The 19204-nt window shown below is 43.7% G+C and overlaps 1 protein-coding gene across 1 annotated transcript; it reads right to left on the bottom strand.

The window, feature by feature from the left end:
- Window positions 1-5034: 5034 nt before the first annotated feature.
- Window positions 5035-18122, bottom strand: SEC11C (SEC11 homolog C, signal peptidase complex subunit). The gene is made up of 6 exons (XM_090037887.1): window positions 17977-18122; window positions 14539-14648; window positions 10181-10330; window positions 7539-7658; window positions 5738-5795; window positions 5035-5221 (listed from the first exon to the last, which is right to left on the bottom strand). Exons 1-6 carry the CDS (start codon window positions 18016-18018, stop codon window positions 5168-5170), a joined length of 534 nt encoding a protein of 177 aa, XP_089894013.1. The 5' UTR covers window positions 18019-18122; the 3' UTR covers window positions 5035-5167.
- Between the last annotated feature and the right edge of the window lie 1082 nt (window positions 18123-19204).

Raw genomic sequence — 19204 nt, 5'->3', positions numbered from 1 at the left:
TACTCAAAATTGGATGCTACTCCAGATATGATCTTGCCATGGTTGAGCAAGTTGAAGGATTACACGAGTCTCTTACAATATTTCTGTTAATAATAATACACATATATTACACATACACACACACACAAAGTGGGCATGTCTAAACATGAAACTTCTGCAATGCAATGAACTCTGGTGCATGTTGCACTGGAGTTTATTGCTCCCAGGTGCAGCATTTATACATGCACCCACGACACCCAGCTCAACATGCCGTGCAGAGCAGCCTTGGCTGGTGGGGGACACAGTGGGGGTCAGCCTGCCAGACCAGGGCTGTTCCAACCCTGCTCATCTGGCAGAGGGGCTGGCTGGGACGCAAGGGTGCTCCAGTGTGCATGCGTGTGTGTGTGTGTGTGTGTGCGTGTGTGTGTACACACACACACGCACACACACACACACACACACACACACACACACACACACACACACACACACACACACACACACACACACAGAGGAGCGCCCTTATATATATATAAGAATGGCACCAGCAGACCTTGAATCCTTTTAAAATATCATATTCTAAATACCATCTAGAAACACCACGTACTTTGGTAACATCATGTTTCTGCACGTCAAATGTCTCCAAAACGTTTGATATTCCCTAACAAGTTACTCAGTATTAGCCAATCTGCTGTGTCAATACGAGAATGCACATAAGGATATTAAATAATCTGAACACATTAGCTGATCTTGATGAGTGTACAACATAGGGTATAAAGAGAAACACAATGTTGATTATGATGCAAGTATAACTGACAGGGGTTGCTAAACTGCTTTTATAACAAAAACAGTAAGAAAAATTTTTGTATAACTATACAAGACAATCGGTTATAAATTTCTTAAAGCCAAAAGGTGAGTACTTTCTGGGATATTAAGTGAACTGAATTTTAAGGCAAACTAGAGAGAATCTGTATGCGATTTCTCTTGTTGTCTCTCGTTCCATATTTTCCAGGGGAAGAACGACAAAAATAGAGACTGAAACAACATCAGCTCAAATTGAAATCAATAGAAAGTTTTGTTAGAACTGAAACATTTTGAAAAAAAATTTCACAAAATTGTTTCCATTTTCTCCAAAATGAAAATCCACCTCAGTTGTTTTCCTTCTTAACATATACAACAAGCTCACTCCGTAACATATACCTTTACAGACGCTAAGCTAATGTTTCTTTATTCACGGAACCCAGAATAAAATTGGCCCCTAGATCTAGGCCTAAATTCATATATGGAAAAAGGGACTGGAAGTGCATTTACATTTGAGAAGTGCTATATAGACATATAAAAAAGGTAACCCCACCGTCTCAAAAGAGACAATACGGCCGAGCGTATAGAAGCACAGCAACCTTTTCTTTGACTTTGACAAACAACCTTTTGTAATTACATCCATTCTGAATGTTGCTGCAAAGATCATTTTCCTAGCCTGGCACTATGAATACTCTGTCCATCTCTTTGCATACTCCCCACTGTCTCACTTTTCTCTATCACAACAAATGCAAGCTGCTTTTTTTCATTTTTGCCCTTCAGGACGTATTCCTCATGCTACCTTTCATCTTTCTCTTGCCACGAAGATATCAAATGTTGCCTCATCAGCCCATGAGGCCAGACTTCTTTGGATCTAGGCTGAAACATTAGAGGTTTGCTACAGAGAGAACAGTGGAATATTTCTTCATTGAAACACATGGAGAAGATGGTGGGAGCATCCCAAAGGATGACTCATGAATCCAAAATAACCAAAGACAAGATCAAACAAACAGTCAGGTTTATGAGACTTCTCCTTGACCTCTGGGGTGTGGCCTACACCATCCTTCCCTTTGAGAGCAGACAGCTCATTCAAGCTCACATCTACATTTCTGAAATTCTCTTCCCCTTTACTCCCAAACTTGGTGGTAAGCTCGTTGGGGTAAGAACCAGGTTTTTTTGGTCTGTGTTTGGACAGCACCTACCACCATGGATTCTGGTCTGAGAGCTAGGACACTTACAAGCAAAATCACAAACTTTATCCCTACGTTTGCTGTATTGCAAACAAACATATGTTTAGATAAAGTGGTGGATTTGACTGACAAAATCTTACTTTTTTGGATGAAGTTTGTGGATCTTCAGATACCTGGCTGGAACCAAGTCTGGTAAAATTGTACCTAAATAAAACCTGATTATTTGAAGAGTGCTGGATTTGTGAAGAGAACTTAAAACCAAGCATCCTTTACTGAGAGTCAACTAAATGGACACCTTCAAATTTACCTGAGCCCTTACCAGTCTAGCCTATTTAGCACATAGCTTCCCTACAGAAAACACATCATTCCTCCCAAAGCACAACCAAACAAACATCTCCACAAAACCAGAAATTAACTGTGATGGCATACACATAATTGTAGGGAGACAAAAATAACTTGTAATTATCGCCACTAGGAAAAAAGTGGCATCAAATCTCTCCTAGGTGAGAACAACCCTTCATTATCACCATTAACATTTGATATCAAATCTGTCAAGTCACATATCTGTTACCTTCAAAAGTTATTTAGAGTTTCCCTATCTTTGAAGGCACCCCACAAGGAAGATTGCATTAACTATCTAAATTATTCTGATGTGTTTTTATTATCTTCAAATTCATGTCTGCATTATTGTCATAAAAGGGCTTTTTTGTAATCCCATTTGTTGGGGAAACAGTTTACTAAGCGACAGAGAAAAATAATGCTTCTTGGAAGGATGAAGTGGTAGATTGCCTTTCAGCAATCCTCGTTTCAACAGAAGGGGGGCCATTATTGTATAATAGCAAACTTTCATAGAGGTAAGACATTAAAGTGGAAACAAAACTCCTTGTAAAAAGCTCATGCTGTTCTTTATCAAACTGCAAAAAGGATGCAAGGAAAATCACTTCCAATTTAGCAAAGACAACAATATCAACAACATTAAGAACCAAGGAAAGAAACAAATCCAGAAATTTCATGACAAGGTTAAATTAAAGGAAATTTCAGAATGGCTTTCAGAGTCCATATACCATGATGGGGAGAGAACAGTATAGTCAGGAGGGGAATTTGAAATATATTTCTTGCTGTTCTATTAGTAGTAACATCACTTAAGCACTCCCAGTGCTTTTCATTTAACAATTGTCAAGTATTAAGTAAACTTCACAAGACCTTTGTATTATCATATTTGCCCAAATCTAAAATGACTTGGGATTTAAGACAACCCCCCCAATAAACACTCTATGCATTATTATATTTTTTATAATTCTTCATGTATATTACCTAATCATTGGGGGGGCTGTCTTAAAACTGTCCCCTGCCACTACCACTGCAATAGGAAGCAGTAGAAGAGAGGGCAGGCAACCAAACCCCCATTCCTTGCCCCATTTCCCTTTCCTCCCTGGGCCACTTGCCCACCGTCTACTTGCCCCTAGCCTCTCTCCCCCGGGCCACTTAGCTTTTGAAGCAGCTCTGGTTCTGGCGCAGTCAGTGGCAGCCCAAACCCAGACAGGCATCAGGTCCAGGTCAGGGCTGGAGCTAGAGCAGAAAGTAAGTGTGGGAGGAGAGGGGGGGTAGAGGATGGGTGTGGGCAGGATTCATAATCTTCCTTACACTCTTCACAAGCCACACACTGTGAAGTCTCAACCTGGACTTACCCCACCCTGCAATCTCCTGTGCTCCCCTCACTGCACACCCCCTCCCCCACTAGCATGGGTCACCCTGCCTGGGTCAGGTAGTGGTTTGGCCTTGGCTTCATCCCAGGCCTGAAGCAGAGGCCACAGAAGCTGTCTGCTGTGGGCAGTACTCTAATCCAAGTCAAGGTTACTTCCCCCCGGTGCTAATTGTGGAGGATAAAAACCCTCATCTTAGATCTGAGTACAGATACAGTACCTCATTTTACAGACATGAATAATGAAGATGTTAATAATTTGATTTTCAGAGATATGAATGCTGTGTACTTCTGAAACTCAGACTACACGTTGCAGCCTCGGACAAGAAATTTGAATCAAGTTTACAGCTTAGGACCCAACTCCAAAGGTCCTCCTTCTCAGTCCTTTATTCAAAGCATGGATCACAAACAAGTCACTGGATGCATTTACACAAAAGGTTTACTGTGGGGTTGCCCAATTAGCACCACAGTAGTCTTAGCATCTACACATGTGGCTCTATTAGGCAGCAGGAAACTAACTAACTCTGATATTAGTACTTGTGAACACAAGTACTATCGTACAGTGGCATTTTTTAGTGTGCAATGCATGGGTAGATGCTGACGGGGCTGGCTGGGGCATGAGGGTGCTACAGTGTGGGGACTGCTTACCAGCTAGCCCCACACTGGAGCACCCTTGTGTCCTTGCCAGCCCCTCTGCCAGATGTTGAGCGGGTTGGAGCAGCCCCAGGCCAAGGCTGCTCTGACCCAGCTTAACATGCTGTGGTCCTGGGTGCATGTGTAAATGCTGCACCTGGGAGCAATGAACTCCAGGGCAAAATGAACCAGAGTTTACTGCATCACATTAGTTTCATGTGTAGACACACCCACTGTGAGGTAAGCTAGGGTGTAGACTATATCAACCACAGTCATTTCTGAGTGCATACTCTAATGCCAGAGTGACAGGTACCTTATCAGGTGGTAAATGCAGAATATAGTAGTGTACACAGAGTTGGTTACCACAGGATGTGAACTTGCAACCTGGCTTACCTCACAGAAACTTATTTGCACGATACTTCAGAATACTAGATTACATCTCTTTCATTTCCACAAACCAGAAATCTTAAAGATAATCAGCAGAGAGGTCATACAGTAAAATCTCTCCCCCTTTCAAAGTATCAGAACACAACTATATTAAATCATCATGTTAGGCATTCCTGGTCAAAGCCAATGCTATAAATAAAGTCTGTCATTTGGATAAATTCACCACCATGGCAATGCACTCTGGAAGTAACTGGCTTAACAGTATGCAAGCCAGTCACTTTGCTCACTTAAGAAAATAAAATGGGTAAAATTTAGAATGTAAAATGAGCAAGTAGACAACACATGTACTTCTTAATTTTACAATTTATTTGGGCAGACACAGTTTGCACAGTCTTATAAAGAAACTGGAACATCTGAAATATATTAGTTTTTCCAATATAATTAACTTCAATCTTGGGCAAGACATTTTCTTTCTTCTTTAGGATTCCCGTTTCAGTAATACATATGCTCCCATTACTGCCAAAAGAGCATACTGTGAAGAAAACAAAGAATGATTACACTAGTTCCATGTAAAAGCTCTAAAGGAGGTAACTGCTATGCAGAGAAAAAAATCTCTTTCCAACATTAAGCTTCCTGCACTAGCTGACAATTGTGGTGTTAGGACTACAGAGGGATTGAAAAGACATTTTGTATGACCATATTTATTGTAAACTATGTACAAAAAAGATGTAGTACATGCTGATTTAAGCATAAAAATATATTCATATAGGCGAGCTGATATCATATGCCAAAGGTATGTCTAGGCTGCCCATTACTGTAGTAAACACTGTTTATCTAATATTAATTGCTGCTGAGCAGACTGAAAACACAAGAAGTCTGCAAGAAAATATGCCATATGGCCAGTTTTTCCCATGGCAATCAAAATAGTGGATACAAATTAGCTAACTAGATATTTTATGTATGTGGAGTAATTGCTCCTTTACAGAGTTTAACTTGTCACAGCTTGTATAATTGTATAGTTTGAATATAGAAAATACTGCTTACATACCTTAAATTTGGGATAGTCATTCATTATTATGGTAACCATTCCAACATAAGGCAAAAACCTAATGGACAAAAGATAAACAGACCAATGTAAAATTCTTACAACCGCTGAGTGTCTGAGATGCCTAGATATGGTCTAAAATAAATAGGTTAGAGCAAGCTGTTTCATTGAAACAAAAGCGTTTATGAAGATACTGCAAGACTTAAATTATGCTGATGAGCATGTGTATTTGAAAACGCAGCAATGGGATAGTGGTGGGGGAGAGAGGTAACTCTATAGCTTCTTTCCTCCCATTAGAAAAAGCTTCATCCTGCTGCATGTTACTTAATATTTGGTCAGACAATATCTATATTATATGTACACAAGAATCGCAGTTAAGTACTTGTTATACAGCTATAAAAGTATCATCATTTAACATGGGTGAGTAGTTTAATTTAGTGTAAAAATAACCTTCTAAAAATAATTTTGAGTGCAAAGATAGGAACCCAAAATCCTTACAAATAGAAAAAGAGATGCTTTTGGGTCAGCATGAACATAGCAATAACAGCAATGAATTTCTGGGTGTCTACATAAAGACTGTCAATTCAAGAATAAACGTATAACACAAAAAAGCCTACAAGCCATCAAGAGTGGCTAGATGGCCCAATACAAAAATGTGACTCTTAGGCTGTCAAGGCAGGTCAGGCCTGATGTGAAGCTCATTGAAGATAAAAGGAAACAGCCCGAGGCATCAGAAGATTTTGGGCTATGTCTTTATGCAGCTTTAGAGCTTCAAACTGGAATAGTAAAAATTATTTTGGCACTAAATGCTTGGCTCAGGGTTGTGGATTATTTTAAAAGTGTTCTCTGGCAGTTAGTCTTATGGCAAACAGTCAATACGATCAGACTAAAACAGTGGTGCCCTACCTTTTTCCACAACAGGCCAGACGGGCAGTTTCCATCTGGCTCTGATCAGTGGCCCTGAGCCAGTGCTCAGGTGGGTGCCACAGGGCCCCATCTGGCCACATGGAGGAGAGCAGGGGACATGGGCTGACCCCAATCCTGCTGCCTGGGGGGAAGGAGGCTTGGGAATTTAGTAGTAGGGGAGCAGTATCCTTTAATACCACCACTCTCCCCTGCTGCAAGATTTTCTGACCTGGGGAGCCCTGTGGGCCAGAAGCAATAGCTCTTCAGGCCATATTTGGCCCACAGGCCAAAAGTTGAGTACCCATGGTCTAAAAGATAAATTAATCTTTAGGTGCATTTACACCCTTATGAGAAGAGGATAAAAATAAAACCAAATCTGATTTTTTCCTGTAATTCTACTAAGAGACAGGTAGGGAATGACTTTCCAATTCTAAGAGTTTGAAATTATTTTTTCCACCTTCCCGACCCCATTCAGGACGAAAATAAGTCTCAAAGATTTCATGTAACTAATTTTGACTTAATTTCAGACAGCATTACTCAAACATTTCATTTTGATTTTAAACCAAATTTAAAAATAAAGAATAATTCAAAATATGCAATAATTCCAAGCTGGGAAATAAAACTTTTTATTATAAACAATTGAAAGAAGACACCAACAATTTCTAAAAGTTTCTGAAAAATCTTTTCAAATTGGTAGCTTTATTGAAACTGATTTTTCCCTGCAAAGAGTTTTTGTTTTGAGCTGCCCTTTTCTGACAGGCATAGTTTGAAGTTTTCCAACTAGCTCTAGACTCTATTAGTACTAACTATAACAGAAAATCCTTTCTAGCATATATTTTTGTTTTCCTGGTGCCGGAAAAATATATAAAGGGAAAAAAGATAAAGATATTTTTCTTACCCTCTTGCTCTTCCCACAACATCTTTCTTTTCTAGCCAGTTCTGCCCTTTTTTGTACAGTCCTCTATCATCAACTTCATTATTGTCACCTTTAGTCAGAAATTTGATATTTCCATTCTCTCTGGAAGGCAACAAATGGCAGATTATTACTCAATACAAAATCCTATTAATTGACGTTTGCAAAAGACAACAAAGATGAAAAGTCCTGCCTACATACAAGGTACTTTAAGATTTTATATCAGTCTTTACACCCAGTTCTGCTTGTTCTGCCTGTTTAATAAATATCAAGGCACTCATTTTATGTTTTTTATTGACAGATTTGGTAATTCAATATAGAACTTGTTTTAAATCATTAATAGCTTAAAAGCAAGCACTTAAACACTCAACACTAGATCATATGCTTGCCACCAGCACCAGACACATGTAAATAAATTCCTATTAGGATCAACGGGAGGCATATATGTGCAGGTGTGGAGAACAGAGCTCTGTTACTAGTATTTTAGGATTCCTACTCTACTGCTAAATGCTAGCCTAGCAAGAACCATGAAATACTGGTTTAAAAATGTCTGAGGAAGTAGAAACAATTAGCAAATTATAGGGTATTTTCATTTTGGCACTATGAATTATAGGGTATTTTCATTTTGGCTTACAGACATAACCCCCCCAAAAGTGATACTTTACTTTAAAACTGTGGAGCTGGGTTGAACTAGCATGCTGCCTCTTCCAGTAAAATGTGTTTTTTTCTTTTTCCATGTCTGTCAGCAGCCAAGATTCCCAGAGCAGTATCACAATCATTGCATATGAAGGACTAACTAGATTAATCGGGTTTAAGGTATTTCAAGTTTAGCTACTGTTTCAGCAAAACCAAAGTACCAGAACGGGCCTGATAGCTGAAAATTAACTAATAGATTGGACTGATTCCTATATACTTGTTCAACTCACAGCAGTGAACAGTACTGATACACTATGCTTTTCGGAGGATAGGAACAGTAAGGCTTTTCTTGATTCAATGAACTTCTGGTATCCTTTTAAACTGGAGAAAGGATTACATCTATACCAGACTCGGCACTAAAACTGCACAAGACTGCACCACAAATGAGAAGCCACGTAAAACTCACTGTTCTGCAGTGCAATCACTTCTTTACAGCCAGAATCAGTTATGTGTTATTAATTTTGAGTAAAAAAATTACTAAATCATAATGGTCCATTTAGAGGAAATAATATGAGAAACTCTGGACATGTAAGGGGCTTTCATTAGAGACATGACTTGGATGCAAAACTTTTATGGTATCACAGAAGTTATACTGGTGATTTAACAGGCAGTGCTCTTCAGAAAGTCATAGTTCCTTACAGCTGTTAAAAAGCCCTCAGTTGTCCACACAGGTGCAGGGGTTTGAAGCCCAGTGTCTTGGCTAAATTCTATCCTCTTTCTGTTGCTTCACAATGAAAAAGTAGTCTTTGCTTTGTTCTGAATATTGCACAGCTTACTATGCCGTGTTAAAAAGCTGCCACTTTTCACTCCAGAAAGGGCTGCACTGGCAGCAGGTAAAGCGGTTCCCCACTCAGTCAGGGTGTAAGCTACTTTGAATGAGCATACCAATGGACACAAAATAACTCATTCTACTATATCCACAGTAATACTGCTGTCTGCTTCCATTTGATATTAGTATCAAAAAAGAAATAGAAAAAGGCACTGTTTTATCTGGGGATCGATCTTCCAGGGAGTTTTCTGGAGGACCACAGAGTTTCAAGTACTCACTTAAAATTAAGCATAGCGCAGAAACTTGCCTAACAAAATACTGAAGAATAGATCTTTCAGTTAGAACTATACATTTAATAGCTGGCACTTGCTGAAAGAACAAACAATATCTTCAGTTCACTAAGCTCAGAAAGAGGCAACTGGAACAAATTCTGAAGTCCCAGATTATACCATCACTCTTTAATGGCAAAAAAATTAACACGTATTCTTTTGGAAGGAGTTTTCCATCATGTGCAGCATATGGGTGTCTGTGTTGGATGCATCATTATTCAGTTATTTCTAATAAACATGTCAGATGTTTATGAAAGATAAAACAGATTTTTCACTAGCTCTTTTTGGAAAGAATAAATTGTCTGTGGGACTGTGACTAGTATTACTTCACACAAGGAAAGCAAAAAAGACTTTCTTCATTCATTTTGTGTCAAATCTCCTATTGCTTTTGGAAAGCTCCATTTATCGATGGCCTTGTATTTGACAGAATTCACTGCACAATTCTGAAAACCAGCATCCTTGTACTATCATTTTTGAAAATGTGTGTTGAGTCACTTCTTCCAGTAAAAAAAGGTCCCAAATCCACAACAGTCACTTTGGACTACTGCTCTGGCAGACACATGCTGACTTCAAGGACCAGAGTCTTTGTTACTAGGCTACTCTTTGGGTGTGCACACACAAGGTAAGTGGTGGCAGTTCACCCAGGCAAAGAGGTCTGCTAGTAAAATGACTATGCCAAGACTGGTTGTAAAAATAAAAAAGACAAAGTAATTTCTTTTATGATGCACTATGTCTGCCCATTTTCAGGAGACTGTATCAAATTAGAAGACAAATTAAAATACATAGAAGCGTTATCATATTTAGAAATAATGAGCATGCCAAAGTTTCATTACTTTTCATGAATTTTGATTACTCGGTGAACTATAGGGATATCTCTGCCTTCGACTTTAAAAACAACTATTTCACCAGCTCTGATTGGGTCATCTTGGAAGTTTGTTAAGAATAGTAAGTCTCCCCTGTGAAATGCTGGTTCCATACTGCCACTGCAAACAGAAAGAGAAAAAACAAGATTATACTGCAGTCATAAGGATGAATACAAGAACTCAAAAAGTAATACAAAAACTAGTAACTCTGGACAAATTTATTATTTTAACCAACCTCAAGTTTTGCCCTTTCATTAAACACCTCCTTAGGGAAAAAACCTCTAAAGAACCATGATCACAAAGCTATTTATCAAGAAATCCCGATATAAGTAATGGCCTGTGAAAACCTAATCCTGAGGTTCCAACAAACAAGTTAGAGTAAATAAGTTGCATTACTTGGATGAAACCGCAAAAGAAAATATAATATTTAGAGGTGCACCGATATATCAGTCTGATATTGGATCAGTACTAATATAAAGAAAGTTGGCTGCATCAGAAATCGGCCTGAAATGCCTGATAATTTGGCTGATAAAGGCCCATGCATGCGCACAGCTGCAGTGCAGCACACAGGCAGCGAAGAGCACAGCCTAGCAGCGTGGAGAGCCGTGTGCAACCGGTAAGTCTGTTGTGGTGGAAGGGATGTGGGGGAGGGGAGCAGATCAATGCCCCCTATGGTAAGGGAGGCAGGTACGGGGCAGGGGTAGGTGCTGCCCAGCCGGGGTGAGATGGGGTGTGGGACAGAGCCCTGGCTTGTTAGGGGGGAGAAGAGGGGTGGGGGAGGGAGCAGCTCCCACTGCTGCACCCATCCTAAGAAGGCATGAGGGGGGCATATGCCACCCGCATTTGCGCAGGGCGGCCTCTTCTCCATGGGGAATGGGCTTGGGGCAGGCAGCAGCAGTGCCTGGAGGGGGGCTATGGAGGAGGCTGCAGCCACCCCAAATTTCGCTGTAGCCCCCCCATAACCTGTTGCTAGAACCACCCTGGCCCACCTGGTACAGCCCTGGCCCAGCCCCCATGGAGAAGAGCGCGGCACAGCCTCGGCTCCAGCCTGCAGCTGCAGCCTGCCTGCCCCACCCTGCCCCCTGCAGATCTGGGGGCACACGCCCCATCCCCCCCATGCCCTTCCAGTGCATGCAGTGGCAGGAGCTGTCCTGCTTCCCCCCAAAACGAGCTGTGGCTCCATCCTGTACCCTGCCCCACCCCAGCTGGGCAGCACCAGTGCCTGCCCCCATCATCGCCATAGAGGGACACTGATCTGCAACCTCTCCCCACCCGACCCTGCATTCCCCCACCTCCCCTTCCCACCACAATAGACTTACCAGCTGCATACAGCTGTATCGGAAATCGGTTCAGTATCGGCCAATATGCCTCCTTAAATATCGGCTGTTGGTACTGGCCCCCAAAATCTCTGTTGGTGCACCCCTAATAATCTTATGCACAGAAAAGGGTTAACTCTTGCAGTCAGTCTCTCACTTACATCATGCAGACCTGATTAGCCTAAAATTGTATAGTTCTAGATAGTAACCATCGTAAGGGTTCAGTTCTCTTTTCAAAGCCAGTTGCAGAATTTGACTTAAAAGGCAGCAGCCTGGAAGAGACAGCCTGCAGATCCCATTCCCAGTCTCTTGCACAATCCAACTCCAGTGTCAGTCTAAAATGTACTACAAGAACCTTAATGGCTTCATATGGAAGTGCTTTGAATCACCACATTTTGACTGAAGTGTTACAAGGCAGGAGCCACCCCTGAATATTGTGGGTAAGGGAGCCATCCAACCTGTGGAGCTTCTGGAAAGACCAAGGAAAGAAGGGGTGAAGCCTGCTGCTGAATTCCAGAGTATGGAGCCCTGCTGGGAACGTGTTTCAGCAGTGGCAGCCTGAGCAATGTCAATGTTAACTCCCAATTGCTCTCTGGTGCCAATGCTCACCCTGCCACTGGAGGTGGGCCCTGATCTGGCCCGCTGGAAGCCCTAGTCTACACCGGCCTGGAGGGTCAAACAAGTTTGACTCCCTTGATTTATAGCATAGTTATCTCTTACAAATATCCAGACAAAGAAATCATTCAAGGATTTGCTAAAAGCCAGTACAGAAACTTGGCTGCACCTAAAACCAGACAAATGGACAGACATTTGCTATCAAAAATCCTACTGTTTATTACAACCTATCTTTCTTGACCTAATTTCAACACACTTGGGTTCCAACCCCATAAACACCGATATGCTTGACATAATATGTTAGCTTTGTATGTCTGTAGAGCCCTAATGGGTTTGCAGGATGGAGCATTTATTTGACAAAAGTATAAAATTACCTATAGCCATTACGAGATCTACACCAGGGGTTCCCAACCTTTTTATGCTAAGGACCAGCAAACCACAGACTGGAAGTGGCTGTGGACCAGCATCCTGCAGGCAGGCAGCCAACCCTTTTTTATACTCCGTAAAAAAGGGTTGGCTGCTGGTCTGCTGCATATCAGTCACTTCTAGGCCGCAGTTTGCAGGTCCACGGTCACTCCGGCCTCAGTAGCCAACCGCCTGCAGACCCCAAACCTTTGAGGCCCGGGGGCTGGGAACTCCTGATCTACACCACAGATATTTATAAATACCTCTCCACAGAAGTACTGCAACAGTTGCTGCCAGCTCTAACATCAATACAACAAGATTATAAAAACCAAGACCTTCAAGCAAGAGAAATATTATTTCTATAAAAGCCATTTAGATGATAAGCTGACAATACCAAGTACTTCTAGTTCATCACTCTAAGGTAGAAAAATTATTATAGCAACACAAAGGCTGAGCAAAAGATGTCCATATCCATTGTCATGCCACAAAGGCCCAAAATTTGTGGCTGTGGCAAAGGTGGTAATAGTTTCTGCTGCTTTATTGCAGCTGGCCACTCTCCAGCTGCCCCCTCTCCAGTTGCCCCAGGCAGAGGGTCCAATCCTGTGTGCCCTGGGAATTTCTGTGCAGGACTGGGCTTGTAAAGTCAGGGAAAAACCTGCCTGACTTTCCTCTCTTGCAGAGATACAACCTGGCCAACACTGGGACATCTCTGTATGCAGGGATCCCCGGTTTTTCCTGCTTAGAGATACCCTAGAGATGACCCAGGACATGGGGGAACACATTGCCCACTATCCTGCATGATGGCTGCCCCAATGTGGAACAACAGCTGGTGTACATTTTGCCCCATGGAAGAGGATCTGTAGCTGAACACCTCATCACAGCTGATATACTTTATTTGGTGACAGATGTTTAAACCAGGGGCAAGCAAAATACAGCCTGCAAAAGGATTTTATCTGGCTCGTGGCAGGTCCCTCAGTCCCACCTCGCTCAGGTGCAGGGAGCTGCAAGTGTTGCTGTTGCCGCCAGACTGGGCCCTGAGGCCCAGGCACCCCAGCCTGTCAACCACTGGGAGCACCAGATGGAGTCGTGGGACAGGGCCTCCATGGAGACTGGTCCAGGATCTGTGAGGATAAGGCACGCTCAGACGAGTGGATGAGATGGGGCTGTGGGCAGGCAGGGAGTGGCATCCAGTGCTGGGATCCTGGGGTGGTGACAGCATGGGGCCAGGTCCTGGGGCAGAGCCACAGTCTGCTGCCTGCCTGCCCCTACAATAGGCACCAGTTCCACAGGCCGGGAGTGGATAAAGGCCCTTGCCTTGCACTGTCACCGCCTTGCAATCCCAGCCCCAGCTACCCCTCCCACTTCCTGCCTGCCTGTGGCCCCCACCCACCTACCAGGCTGTGCATGTTTGGCCCACTTGGGTCCTGGGCCAGTCTCCATGGAGACCCTGGGATCGCCAGGCAGTGACAGCATGGGGCCAGGCCCTAGGAGAGAGCCGCTCAGTGAGTTTTGGTGAGCTGTTGATGGCTGGGGGTGAAGGAAGGGGGATTCTGTTTTTACCTCTCTGCTGGTCAACAGCAGGGCTGCCAGGGCCCCTTGGCCAATCAGTGGCAGGAGGCAAAAATGGCATATTTAAAATGACAGTTTTTGCATCCCTGCCAGTCAGAAGCAACCTGCAAGTGGGACCCCTCCACCAATCAGTGGGGGAGCAGGGGAGGGTGGGGGGAGGGACAAGGGCAGGTCAGGAAACCTGCAGGATTCAAGGAGCCACAGTGCACCCCACTTCTGCCATGAATTCAGTAGGGCCCTACTTATATAGGCATCCAAACATGAGTTGGGAGTTATATTTAAGGACCTCAGGAAGTGTTGGCTGGTGTACTTGTTTATCCATGCAATTAGATTTTACTATTAGATAAAAATATCACTTGAAGTATATCAACACCAAAAAGACACAGGTGCTTCCCTGCTAAAAAAAAAGGGACTTATGCATACCTGAGTACAACAACAATGGGGCTTTCACTTCCTGTGACGACGATCAGGCCTTTCCATATCATAAGTGCAGAAGACACAATCATGGCAAAATTTAGAACTTGGTAATATAACTGCAAAGACACAAACAAACAAAATGATCGGGGGAAAAAAAATCCAGTTAACATGGGCTGAGCAAAGAAGCAAGAGTAGAAATGCCTGCTACCAACTGGTTTTCATTGGTGTCATCACCACACCCATACTTTCAGATGAGCAGAGTAAGCCATTCCATTCTGCAAAACTAAACCGCTATTTAGTATATGAAACTTAAATGTTTTAACACACAGTGTAAATGCACAAGGTAATATTCAGTATTTGAAAGCAAATCATAAGCAAAAAATTAATATAAAAGAAAACAATACTGATGTGTGCAGCACTTTGTTAGATGCTCACAAATGGGATATAATTAAATTGGGCCAAATAGGTTAATACGGGAAGCTCTGCACCATTCTTGCGCCACTGAAGCCAATCAAAGTTCTTCTACCATTGACTTCTCCACAGGGTCTAGATTTCACCCAAAGGCAAGATCTTCACCTCTGCTCCAGCCCTTTACACAATATAGGATGTAGGGTAAGCCCTATAACTAGACATGAAGTCTGTCCTCAAAACTAGCTGGGCATGGAAGGTGTACTTTAGCAGAGTACTCCTGCATCTGTGCAGAGAGTTAAACCCAAAGACCTGTGAGGTCCCTTCCAATGCCATGATTCTCAAGGGCCCATATCAGAAAAGATGCAGTAGAGAGCCTAGATTTTAGTATCACAGCCTGGATGCTGCTGTAACTCAGAAACAACCCAGTATGGCTTTACCAGGCTCCAGAACCATGATTTAGCCCAGAAATGGCCAATCTGCAGCACGTGGCCACAAGCAGCATGGACAGCTTGCATGTGACACAGATTGGGGAAAGAGGAGATAGCAGTGGCAGAGGGTGTACAAAGCAGGCAGCAGATAAGAGAGAAAACTGGGCAGGAATCAGAAATCAGAGCAGCAGGGTGTGCAGGGAAAGGGGACTGGAGTAGCACTTTGGAGCGGCTGCAGGGTAATTTGTGGCGAATCTAACGAAAAGGGTTCTCCCCTACTGGCTTAGATGCAATGGTGACCCTACCTCCTCCTGGGCTGCAAGTTCTATGCTCATTCTATAGAGAATCTCAACCAGAGCACCTGAGGCTTCCAAAACTGTACTATGTCCCGCTACAAATGGACTTCACAGTGTAGACTTCACCCAGAGAGCCAGGCTGATACCAGTTGGCTGCTATACCTGCAGGGAGTCTCATATATCCAGAACTATCCTGCAGGATCAGATTCATGCTTCTCCATCTCTCTGCCAATACCCTCCACTTCTAGCCAAGGCTTTACCCTTCTCCTTAGCCAAGAAAAAAAAAAAAGACAAATAGAGAAAGAAAAAAAAAAACTTCGTGTTTCGCAAAGTGCTATCCTGTTCATGATTGACTGCACTTTCCTAACCCTTAGAGGTCCTACGTGTTCCTAAAGCATACGGAGGAGAAAAAAGGCCCCTTGTTGTGAACCTATCAGCAACAGTCACTGTAGTTTCAGTAGCTGGAGAGGAGGGCTGTATGACTCATCTTGTTCTCTCATGTATGCAGTTGACATGTGAAAAATATGTCATAAATAGGCATGATTTGTTTTTGCCAAAAATAGGATCAGGTTTTGTATTTTTGAGAGTCTGAGATGTATTCCCTTTTTTCAGACTTTAAAGGACAATTCTTACTTAAGAAAGTAGAAGTTTACAGAATCATCAAAAATTAGTCTGGGAGGGACCTCAGGAAGTCATTTAATCCAACCCCAAGACAAGGCAAGATCAACCCCCATCTAAAACATCCCTGCTAAGTGTTTGTGTAACCCAGTGTTTCCCAAATCTTGTGGATTTACACGCTACCACAATAAAGTCAGGCACTCTCATACCTTCCTACTTCAATTGCTGCTTCCCTCACTGATGGCAAATTGGCAAGAGCTGAAACAGGAGGGATTGCTTTACGCCCTCTCCCGTGGGGAGTCTGCCCCACAGTTGGGGAACATTGGTCTAACTTGTTCTTGAAAAGTCTTAACAGCAATTCCTTGCCCTCTCTACCTAATCTGTTCTAGAGCTTGTCCACTCTCATAATTAAGAGAGTTCTTCCTAGTACACAAATCACATCTCCCTGTAAATTAAGCACCCCCCCCCTTTTTTTCCTACCTGTCCACTATGACAGGGATCAGCATTCTCTTTAGGAAACCTTTTTCCTGTATGTGAAGATGTACTAAATCCCTCTCCATTTTTTCCATTCTAGACTACGTAATCTCAGCTCTTCCAGCCTTGAAGCATGTATATTCTAAACCCCTTAAAAAAAAATTATGCTTTCCCCTGGCCTCCAATCTGTCCAGGTGCACTGCTCAAAACAGGCCTCACCAGTGCCAAAATGAATTTTTGCAACGCACACACAGATGCCCTTGTTAATACACCCTAGGATGCTACTGGCTGTTTTGCAGCCAGATGATACCAACTCGCATTCTGCTTGCGATCAGCCATAACCCTCAGGTCCATCTGGACAGTCCTGTAGTCTAAGCCAGTCATTCCCTGCTTGTATGGGTGCATTTGTTTACTCTTTCCTAAATAAAATGCTCAGCACCTGCCTTCACAGGATTTTATTTCTTTTCAGACCATTACTCCAAAGCACTTGGCTCATTACAAATAACTTGTCCGCCTTGGCATCTCTGACTGATTTGGAAAACCCCCGGGGAGTCTAAAAGACTAGAAATAAAAGTGCTAAACTGGGAACTAACTTCACCTTTGCTGCCTTCTTCAACAAGCTGTCGTGCAAACGCATCTTTGGACAGTTGTAGCAGAGATCGAGCTTTCTCAGGTCTAGTTTCCAAGTCCCGACTGCTTTTCCCTCTAGACCTGGATAGCTGACAGGTGCTAGGATTTACACTCATGTCTACTTTGCATTTAGGCTTTGGGGCATTTTACGTCTTCGAGGTGAACCAGCTGTCCCCGATTGCCACGAAGGCAGACGTGACAACTCTTCTTTCCCCTGCACCCTGCACTAAATTAAAGCTGCTTTCCATTAAGACGCCAACCTGGCTTCACCTTAACGTCCGCTCCCACCCAGACTAATGCGGGGTCCCGCCGGGCAGTGACACGAGGACGAGCGGGGAAGCATCCAGGCAGAGGTAACTGCCTCACCCCAACGCCCTGGGTTTCAAAGCAAAATAAGCCACAGGGACAAGCACAGCAGGGTTTTTTTTTAATTTTATTTTTTTATTTTTAAGGAAAATGTGTGTCCCGGGTCAAACTAGCTCGATCGGACCCAACCCGTCCCAGACCCACACGCGGCCCCGCTGCCAGCAAGGTCCCCCACCCCAGACTGGGCAGCCTGCGGCTTCAGACACAGGGCCCGCCCCTACCTGGCGCTTATTCATGCGCCGCAGGTCCCCGAAGAGGTCCATGGCCGGGCGGGAACCGGGCTCAGCGCGCAGCGCGCGCCCGCCCAGGCTACGGCCACAGCAGGCCCAGCAACACCGGGGTGCCTCGCTCTCTGGGAATTGTAGTCCGGGCTGGCCCCGCCCTCCAGCCAAGTGGAGGGAGCGGGGGGCGGGGAAAAACTACAGCTCCCAGAATGCCAGCGAAGCAAGGGGGCCTGCTGGGGTGAAGCCCTCTGGGGTGTCCGCGCCCGCCTCCCCTTTGGTGGTCAGTCCCTGGAGCAGCGAGGGATAGGGCTGCTGCAGGCGCCGGGCCCGCTGTGGGGCTGGGCCGACGACGCTCATGGCGTTTCAAAGTGTCGCTGTTCGGAATAGGCAGCCGGTTGGGCAGCTCCGCAGCCAAGACTCTGCGCCGTGGACATAGCTCATTGGCTGGGCGGGAGAAGAGCGGGGAAGGGCTGGGGGCTGTGGGAAGAGCGTGGCTAGGAATTGGGGGCGGGGCTACTGTTAAGAGGGAGGGGATTGGCTGGGTGGTGCTAAGGGGCGGGACTTGCAGGTGGAGGCGCGGTGTCGCCACGTGTAGTATTGATTACGGTATTTATAAGATAATTTCAACCCCTCAGGCATAGTGAAAGTGTTCAGAACGTACCAGACCAGGTTCTCTGGGTGAATCTGGTATCTTTTATTAGACCAACTTAAATGTACCATGTATCCGGGTTGTAGTCGCAGTGGTCTAGAGAAAAAAGCAATCAGGAGTGGTAATAGAGATGATATCTTTTAATAAACCAACAAGATTTTTTGCAATTTTTTGCCAAAATCTTGGTGGTCTAATAAAAGATACCATCTCTAGCACCAGTCCAAAATGTACCATAATTTCTGAAGCAGCAAATTAATGCAGCATATGCCAAACCCATGTTGCAAAAAATTGCGGTCCGTTTCTTGGAGGCCACTAAAATCACAGACACACACTCATTTAGCAGCACAAAAGGTGTATTTGCAAATAGGGTCAGAGCATAGTCAAAAACTCAGATTATTCCGAACCCACCAAGAAATTTTTGCAGGCTGTATTTATCTTTTCCCTCCTAGGCACGTGTGCAGAAACAGGAACTCTTACAGCTCATTTCCGTTTCATACAAACATATATGTGGTTACATCACTACATCCATCGCATGTACATTATAATTAACTACTTAAGTATGCAGGGCGGAGAAGT

This window comes from Crocodylus siamensis, chromosome 3 (assembly GCF_052110815.1).
Source record: "Crocodylus siamensis isolate JL-2025a chromosome 3, ASM5211081v1, whole genome shotgun sequence".
In the NCBI taxonomy this organism is placed as follows: domain Eukaryota; kingdom Metazoa; phylum Chordata; order Crocodylia; family Crocodylidae; genus Crocodylus; species Crocodylus siamensis.
Note: the sequence above shows the minus strand (reverse complement) of the source record. Positions and strands in the feature narration are given on the sequence as shown.

Excerpts from the sequence above, each read along its gene's own strand:
- SEC11C (XM_090037887.1), bottom strand. The coding sequence starts at position 18,018 with ATGGACCTCTTCGGGGACCTGCGGCGCATGAATAAGCGCCAG. Across the intron at positions 10,331-14,538 it reads CCCATTGTTGTTGTACTCAG|TGGCAGTATGGAACCAGCAT; the intron begins GTATGCATAAGT and ends TTCTGTTTGCAG. Across the intron at positions 5,796-7,538 it reads GTTGTGGGAAGAGCAAGAGG|GTTTTTGCCTTATGTTGGAA; the intron begins GTAAGAAAAATA and ends TTTGTCCATTAG.